General features: G+C 41.4%; 1 protein-coding gene across 2 annotated transcripts in view; it reads right to left on the minus strand.

Annotated features, from left to right (window-relative positions):
* The window catches only part of kri1 (KRI1 homolog), a 15,930-nt gene extending 7,635 nt beyond the window's left edge, over positions 1–8,295 (minus strand). Inside the window, exons 1-17 of one of the 2 annotated variants that reach the window (XM_007560351.2) lie at positions 8,090–8,295; positions 7,872–7,942; positions 7,595–7,697; positions 7,408–7,510; positions 6,752–6,806; positions 6,608–6,657; positions 6,442–6,538; positions 6,288–6,365; positions 5,018–5,130; positions 4,713–4,941; positions 4,459–4,629; positions 3,134–3,212; positions 2,941–3,044; positions 2,703–2,865; positions 2,495–2,625; positions 1,249–1,313; positions 1,037–1,165 (exon numbers count right to left, since the gene is read on the minus strand). In XM_007560351.2, the coding sequence (XP_007560413.2) occupies positions 1,066–1,165; positions 1,249–1,313; positions 2,495–2,625; positions 2,703–2,865; positions 2,941–3,044; positions 3,134–3,212; positions 4,459–4,629; positions 4,713–4,941; positions 5,018–5,130; positions 6,288–6,365; positions 6,442–6,538; positions 6,608–6,657; positions 6,752–6,806; positions 7,408–7,510; positions 7,595–7,697; positions 7,872–7,942; positions 8,090–8,174 (1,797 nt within the window). In that variant the 5' untranslated portion in view covers positions 8,175–8,295 and the 3' untranslated portion in view covers positions 1,037–1,065. Of the gene's footprint in view, positions 1–1,036; positions 1,166–1,248; positions 1,314–2,494; positions 2,626–2,702; positions 2,866–2,940; positions 3,045–3,133; positions 3,213–4,458; positions 4,630–4,712; positions 4,942–5,017; positions 5,131–6,287; positions 6,366–6,441; positions 6,539–6,607; positions 6,658–6,751; positions 6,807–7,407; positions 7,511–7,594; positions 7,698–7,871; positions 7,943–8,089 lie in introns of those variants that run through there. The other variant, XM_016675487.1, reaches the window with a different exon arrangement.
* Positions 8,296–8,720: the final 425 nt, after the last annotated feature.

Raw genomic sequence — 8,720 nt, forward strand, 5'->3', positions numbered from 1 at the left:
CTGCAGCTCCTCCAGAACGCAGCTCTCCTGTGTAACGTGAACCAACAAGGCTCCATTTGTTAAATCTTCTGGATGAGTTTTAATACTTCGCAGCGGCGGAGCCACGTCCGCAGTGGTTGAGCAGCAAACTGCTATGTTACAGTCTAATTAACTTCTGCATCGTCATTTATTTCCTCAAGATAAACTGCAGGCTCCTCAAATGGATTAACACAGTGTTGCATTCTCTTCAGTGGCGCAACTACACATTATTCAGGTGGATGCGAAAACATAAATCGGCGCCCCAACCCCCACCCAGGGAAGGAACGTCAGGGTGAAGGAGCGACGATACATGAAGTGTAAGAATCGCTACATGTACCTCGTTATGTATGTGCCAGAGGTGAAGGAGCGTGAGGCGCGCTGAAGTGTATGGGAAAACGTAATCGGCGCGTCGCCCCCTCCAGACGGGGTTTTGGCGCCCCCTCTGGTGCTGTGCCCCTATGCGTTGCATACGCTGCATACCCACTTTTTGCGCCTCAGATTCTCTTTAGTTTTCTCTGGTCTGTAATGGAGACTTGAATTTAACGCTCCATTTCAACCAAAGGTTTGTAATGCGCTTCCTAACCAGAAGCTCCAAAGCGTTATTTAACAATATGAGGTGTTTAATTTATTTTTAACATTGTATTTTCATACATTTTATGCTAGGGTTGCCCAAGTCTAGTTTTCCAGAGCTACCATCTGCAACTTTAGATGTGTTCCTTCTCTAACACACCTGGATCATTGACTCATTATAAGCCTCTACAGAACTGAGTTGCTGCTAATGAGGGAAGTCAACCTTTTGTCTGGGGTGTGTTTTAGCAGGGATGCATCTAAAAGTTGCAGTCTGGAGGACTGCACCTGGGCACTCCTGATTTGTATCGTCAATGTGGCCCGTTGAGGGTGGCCAATATGCTGAAGTGGCCCTCGGTGAAATTGAGTTTGACACCCCTGGTCTAGGTGGAAGTTATTAATAGATTGGAACTAATTTGAATCTAATAAATCCTTAATCCACTATTAGCCATAAGTTGGTTCGAACCACAGCATTTCTACTCACTCAGAATACACAGAGCTCAGGACTTCCTTCTTCTTTCTCACGTTCTGGCCCTTCACTTTATAGTTCTTCAGGTCACTCATTTCCTCTCTTTCAGACCTTAAAAGGAAAGGACAGCTGTTACTGAAACTCAGCAACCTCAGAGGACCAGGAGGGGAACATCTCGGATGTGTTCTCGGTACCTGAACATGCACGTCCTCCTCAGCGAGCACCAGCGGTTCAGCTCTTGGTCGTTGGCAGTCAAGATCTGAGAGAAAATTGTTGTAAGAATTTAGACACAACCAGAGCAGGTAGAGGAGGTCAGTCATATTTGTGGCAGTTTCATCTGCTCAGAGAGAAGATTGGTGTGAGATCATTCCCTGGTCAGAGCGATTCCCCAGAGGGAGGCAATACCAGATCAGTCTACACAGATCTCATCACTGCAGAGCCAGAACCGGAACAAGCTAGTGTTGTTCTGTCCACTTGTTACTTTTCTGATTGAGGTGTTTTTGTTTCTAAAGGAGGAAGTTCAAACCAACACTTTTCTTTATTTATACACAAGTCTGTTTGTTTGTTTTTTATTCTACTTTTATAGCTTTTATTAATTTTGTATTAGTCTTGGACTGGGATCAGAGTAATTTCATTCCACATCATGTTTTTAGCATGAGATGAAATGACAAACTGCTTTAACCTTAAACAGGAGCAGCAAAAGCAAAGGAGGTGGATTAGCAGTGATTGCTAACAACTGATTGTTTCATCAAGGACACATTAGTAGCCTTGATGAAACAAAATTTGTATTACAAAAGCAAATTTTTATTACAAATGTGCACAAAACTTGGTCAATATTCCACTAATGTAAAAATAAAATTTGCAATTGCAGCATTTCTTTTAAATGAGAAACACAATAAAATAAGTCTGTTTGTGCGATAGCTCATTAAAAAATATGCTGTCAAGACAGTTCAACTATGGTCTAGACACAGCATGGTTGTCAAGGCCTATGCTTTGCAACATGGTTTGTAACCATGTTGTCAAGCATAGGCCACTGGCGCAAACCAGTGGCAACATCCAGTTGTTGAACATGTGATTCGTGTGATGCGAAAAAATTGTTTCCCTTGAAGTTTTGCAAAATAAACATTCTAGCGCCAAAACATTATGGAAAAACAAAAGCTTTTTTCAAAATTGCTGTGTTTCCATGGAGCAGATTTATTTTTTTAAATGCAGTTTCAAAAATAAATTTGTTTATGCCGTCAATAGAAACACAGCTAGTTTGGAATATTGTTTCTGCTGCCCTGATACTGACTTTCACACCGTCTTCAGTCAGAGGTCTCTTTAGATTTGATGCAAGACTGATTGCTACAGGAGATAATCTTTTTAGCCAAATAGTTGGTTCTCTTGCGTTTTTTGTTGATTGCAGAGATCCAGATGTGTAGCATTCAGGAAGAACCTCACCTCGTCCGTGGTCAGGCCGAAGTCATTGGGCACCACCTGCCTGTAACGAAAGCGGCACGGAAGGTCGTCGATGATGTCCTCATAGTCCAGCTTGTAGTACTCGTCCAGGTACTGCTCGAAGGTTTTCTCCTCTGAAATGAGAGGGATGGCATCAGGCGAGGCAGCCACCAGGGCAACGGCCGGGTTCGGGACGCTTCCAGGCACTTACGGGGGTCAAACACCGGCTTGGTTCTGGTGATGACCTCAACGAAGTGAGACTTCTTCTTCTTCTTGCCCATCTGTGGCAGATCGTCCTTCTTCAGCTTCTTCTTCTCCTTCTTCTTCTTCTTCTTGGAGGCGGTGTGCTGGCTTGGGTCGTAGTCTGCATCCATCTGTATGAACAGAGTGACCGCTTCGCTAAGCAAAGCTAAAACAAAACAGTTTCAGGAAAAATAAGGTCGACTCACGATGAAGTCTTCGTCGTCGCAGTGCGGTCCAGAGGCGCTGTACTCCTCTTCGTCAAACCCTTCTTCACGTTCCTCTCCAGTCCATGTGTCCCAATTCCAGTGTTCTGAAAACACAGAAGAAACTTCAAATGAAGCAGAAGAACCACAGCATCTGAAATAAATAAATTAATAAAAAATAAAGGCAGCAGCTCACCATCCATCTCGTTTTCTTCGTCGTCAAACTGAGGCTTCTCCTCTTCGTCTTGTCCGTAGTACTCGTCTCCAAAGAATTTCTGCAAACACGCAATGTTGCAGATCAATTTAAAAGCTTATTTTGACCAGAAAAACTAAATGAAAATAGCATTTAAGAGGGTGAAAGTCTTGATTGTCAAGTTAAACATTATTTTAAGTGAACGCTAGCAGAGCACCGGTTGCAGTTTTCTGGCCGAGCCGAGTCCAATTTTTGCTGATATTGACTTTTTATAACTGATACAGTGACTTAGCTGGCAAACTGGCAACTGTTAACCACACACATGATTAAAACCTAACCTTGACTGAAGAATTTGAAACAAAAAAGTGAGAATTATGGGTGTTAGTTATGGCAGAATATTTTTTAAAGGATAGCAAGAAAGAAAAACATGATGACTGCAGAGACTGATGCAGTTTGGTGAGGGCTGGGTGATAAAATAATTTGATCACTTAATACAATTGTTTTGAAGAATTACTTTTTGGAAAAAAAATAAGGATTTGTTTTTTGTTCCCCCCCTTTCCAGATCTTAAAGGCAGCCATCTTGTTTTACAGTTTCTATCTATTTGGACACTAAATTCTTGAGTTAAGGTCGACGATAACAAGATGCAACTGTTTACCTAACATTTGTTTCCCTTTTTTCACAAAAATATTACAAAAATAGTCAAAACGACACAAATATGTCGAAATACTTGAATAAATTTGTGATATTAGGAGAATGAAGTAATAATAATATGAGAACTTCCACACATAAAATAAAATTATGCAAGATTTTGTCTTATTGAAAACAACTTCTCGTAATTTTGAGACATTCTTCATGTAAAATAATGACAACATTCTCGCAATTAAACAAAATTCTTGTTTGTCTGTCAGTAGTCCATCTTACAAATTACAGAAGGGATGATTGGAATAAAAGCAACTTTTTACAAATGTGTCATTTGTAATTTCTTTTAGAAAAAAATAATCTTTAGGTAGATTTTATCTGAAGCCCCAATCCTGACATACGAATGATGCTGAAAAAAGTTAGCAATGCAATGCAGTGTTGCATCTGTGAATATGAATGCATTTCATCAGATATAACTGTAGGAAATGTTAACTATGATCGAATCTTAAAAACCGACTTAGTTATTGGATGCTGCTGCTAATGTAAGATAGGTGGGTGTAACTAAAATGAGTTTAACTTCTACCCACTCCTCTGAACGTGCAAATATACTTTTTTGTTTTGCCTTTCCTTGTATGTAACTTTGTTTATCCTTTCGTTCACTGAAGTCAATGCGGGTTCCTGTCCTGACCTGCATGAGCTGGTCGTGCTGGTTGGGGTCGAAGTCTCCGTCCAGGTCAGCCTGACTGAAGGCCAGCTGCTCGTTCCCGGTCAGCTCCTGCAGCTGCTGCAGCTTGTCCATGATCTCCTTCCTCTTCAGGTTCTTCAGCTGCTTCAGCTGCTCCTGCTTCTGCTCCTTCTCCTGGAATCACGCACACAGCCGCTTCGTGAGCCTGTGTTAGCATTAGCGTTTAGTTGTATTTTTTTTTTTAGTACCGTACGTACCTTCAGCTTCCTCTCCTTCACCTCCTCCCTCTTCTGCTTCCTGCGGTCGTCCTTGGTGCGGACGGACGTGGCGATGTTTCGGGGGTAGGTCTTGATCTGCAGGGCGCCGGGCTCTTCGAAGCGGAAGTTGTAGCTCCGCTCGAAGTCCTCCTGGCGCTCCAGGAAGCTCTCGCCCTCCTCCTCGGAGTCGTCCACGTCCTCCTGGACCAGCTCGTCGTACGTCGGGATCCTGAACAGATTCGGAGGATTTGAAAGTGATTATTGTGAACATTTGAGGGAGGACTCCAAGCGTATTGGCTGCGCACCGTTCGTCGTCGTCCTCCTCCTCGTCCAGGTAGCCCTTGTTGAGCACGTAATCCCGGAGGAATCGCTCTTTGTCGTCCAGCTGCGGGTCGTTCCAGTAGTCGCGCAGGTATTTCTGTCACAACGGGGGGAAAAAAATAAAAAAATCATATTTCCAATAGATAATCCAATATTCATACCTGTAGCGGCCTCAGTATTGAAAAAGAATCGGTCACAATGTGCCTGATCCATAAGGGCAGATCTATTTAGTCTAATTCTGAGCAACATCACGCTTTATTATTCATCTCACATTTAAAAATTCCAAATTGAACTTTATGAATAATTTAAAATAAGTTTTGTTGCAGTTTATTATTATTTTTCTTTACATTTTTTGTTTAAGATAGTCAACCTATTGTTTTCGTCAGTTTCAATTTATTTATTTTACTCCTCATTGCGCCGACTCAACAAATTATAGTTGTTTTTGCATGTTTGACCAGGCGTGTGAAGGAATTGCTGTATTACAGTGAGCTGAGCTGATGCAGAGTTATCAAATGTATTTCTAAGTACATTTGTTCCTGTGTTTGAAAAAAGAAACATTTTTTGTCATTTCAGCTGATTTTTCTGTAAAACGTCAGTATCGTTATAAGAGACAAAAGCTGCATCCAGGAAAGCCACAATAAGCAATAAATCAGGCGATCGCCTGATGCATCATAAACTCAGTATTTTCAATTTGCATGATTTATTGTTTCTCTTTTTTTCTCTTTCTACCAAAAACTGCATCTTCATGGTGTGCTGTGGTGGCGCAGAGGTTAAGCACAGTCCACATATGGAGGCCTTAGTCCTCAATGCGGCTGTCACAGGTTCGATTCCCGGCCTGGTGACCTTTGCTGCATGTCTTCCCCTTCTCTCATTACCCACTTTCCTGTCAATTTGCTCTATCAAATAAAGCCCACTAAAGCCAATAAAACCTTTAAAAAAAAAAACCTGCATCATCATCTGGTGTTTCGGTCTCCAGCAGCCCTGAAGGAAAATGCCGTTTACAGAGCCTTCATACCTCATTTTATTTGTCGTTTATGTTGTTTTGTTTATTTATTTTGGATATTTAAAATGTCTTCCAGTTCCAGAGTTAAATGTTCATTGAATTTTGAAGTTTGTTGATCTTTGACAATGTGTTCTTGTGTTATTATCCCATCATCAATACATTACTTAAAAATGGTCTGAAAACAACTAACTTATCGTTTATTGCGATAACTCCTAGAATCCCCGTATTGTGATTTAACGCTGGGATCTCACCATGTCCTTCACCTCCTCCGGACCGTCCAGCTCAGCCTGACCTTTGAGCCAGTCCACATAATCCGCCTCCTCTTTATCCTGAAAACACACACGCGGGAAGTGTTGGTTTTGTCAAGTCGCTGCTTAAAAACACGAGCGGAGGCCGTTTCCTGACCTTCTCCTCCTGCGTTTTGATCCTTCTGGTGAGCAGCTTGGAGGCTTCGCCTTCCTCCTCCTCTTCCTCGTCGCTGTCCTCGACAAACTTCCGGAAGCTGTGGGGACGTTTGGGTTTCTGTCAGCGGGCGTCCGGGTGCAATCGCTTAACGAACGTCTGACCTCACCTCTCTTTGAGATCCTTCTGCTCCTGGATGTAGCTCGGCGAGGCTGCCCTCTGTCACAAGAAGACAGCGCCGACTCAGCAAACAGTCATTTTTCCCAATAAAAAAAATTTAATCAGAATTATTCATCTGAAAACGTTTGCACACCTCTCTTCTTTTGGCTGCCTCCTCCTCGTCGCTGTCATCATCGTCTTCATATTTGCTGCAATTAGACATTTTTAAACACTTGTTACTGCCTGACATACAGCAGCATTTCCTCTTTTAATCCACGTTTCCCCCCATAATTCTATCATTAATCTGGTAAAGAGACACAAAAATGACCAATTTTAAGTTTTTTGAAAATTCAATATTCAAGTCAATATTGTTAGTTTTACCTTTATCTCCACTGTTTGTTCAATGAAAGCATCAATACATATCAATACATTTGAAAATATGATTAAACACAGTTACTGTTTGCAGTTCAGTGATATAAATAACTCTTCTTCAACTGGCGTCATAAAGAAGCATTTTACAAATGGGAAAGTTTTTTTCAAGAGCAGTATTTGTTTTTTTGTGGGGCGACAATCGCTGCTACACGCAGTCAGGATTACACTAAAAAAACGAAATGAATAGTTCTTATCGTCACTTTTATCGTGATCACAATTTTAATCACAAAATATCGTTTACAATACAACTTTATCGTCCAACCCTACTGTGGCACCATTCAGTTTGTTAAAAGTGACAAATCTTGGGACTTTTTTTTTGTTTGTTTGTTTTGATGCTTTTTAGAAATCTTCCCAGGGGCGCCAAACATCTGCACTCACCCTTCTTTTTCCAGGATGACTTTCCGCTCGTAGTCCTTCAGATACATGGGTTTCACTTTGGCTTGTTTGGATGTTGACGGACCGTCCTCCTTCTGGGATGCGTCTGAAAGCAAAACACGGTCAACCCAGCAGACTGTGCAAGATGACCGAGCCTGAGTGAAGCTTTACTGGTCACTTTTTAAATCACCTTCTGAGTAGAACTTGGCATCTTTCTCGTAGATTTTCGGGTCTTTCTTCTTCAGCAGGGACAGAGTTCTGTAAAAATCCCTGTCTAAAGCAGGATCCAGCTCCTGGGAGGAACAGGTACAAGTCAGGTACCAAGTATCTGTGTTTTAGACGTTTCCCTGCTTCAGCACACCTGATTTCTATTAATGGGTGATTAGAACAAGCAAGGAAACGACTAAAAAATGCAGGGGGACGTTTGGGAAACATTAAACGGGGATATTTTAGCCACAGATGCTAACCACTTCACTGTCGTCAGAGCTGGACTCAGAGGAGTCGCTGTCATCGGCTTGGTCTCCGAATCGGTCCTTCACTGCATAGATGTACAGAAAACACACACACACACGTCACATCTTCCATGAACTCCTGTCCACAGGACATGACAACTTTATCGCCAACGGTACTTTCTGATCCACGTTGGGTAGTTAGCATCACAGTTAGCAATCAGTAGCACACTTACGCTTCTGCAACTCCTCTTTCTGTCGGTACTTCTCATATTTCTGCGCGAACTGCGAGTTAATTTTCAGTTCCGACCTGCCCGGCATGTTTTCAATGACGGTGGGTTGCAGACATTAATGAAAACGAGCCACTGCAGTTGCGACAACAAGCACGTTACGAGTCCAACCACGCCGTTTCCGGTGAGCTGCAACTGATGTAGCCAGCAGAGGGTGCAGTAACGTCAGCTTATGAGTACTTCTGGGGAGATTTTCGGCCATATTGTGAGTGGCAAATTCACACGAGAAAGTCTCATTCAACTGATTTTCTGAGTTGTGTTTAAAGTAAACGATACTCTTATTTATTTCTAATAAAGGATAGCACTAAAGAAAATAACAAATATAAATAAACAATCAAATCATAACAAAAATGAAAATCTTAAATGTTAAATATATATATTTAACATTTACTGAATTTAATATTAACTAGCTAAACAAAACTTTAGCTTAGCTATTTTTTTTTCAAATATTCCTATTATTATTATTATTATTATTATTATTATTATTATTAGTAGTAGTAGTAGTAGTAGTAGTAGTAGTAGTAGTAGTAGTAGTAGTAGTTGTTGTTGTTGTTGTTGTAGTAGTCGTCGGGTGATT

The sequence above is a fragment of the Poecilia formosa genome, unplaced genomic scaffold, assembly GCF_000485575.1.
Source record: "Poecilia formosa unplaced genomic scaffold, Poecilia_formosa-5.1.2 Scaffold114, whole genome shotgun sequence".
Classification (NCBI taxonomy): domain Eukaryota; kingdom Metazoa; phylum Chordata; class Actinopteri; order Cyprinodontiformes; family Poeciliidae; genus Poecilia; species Poecilia formosa.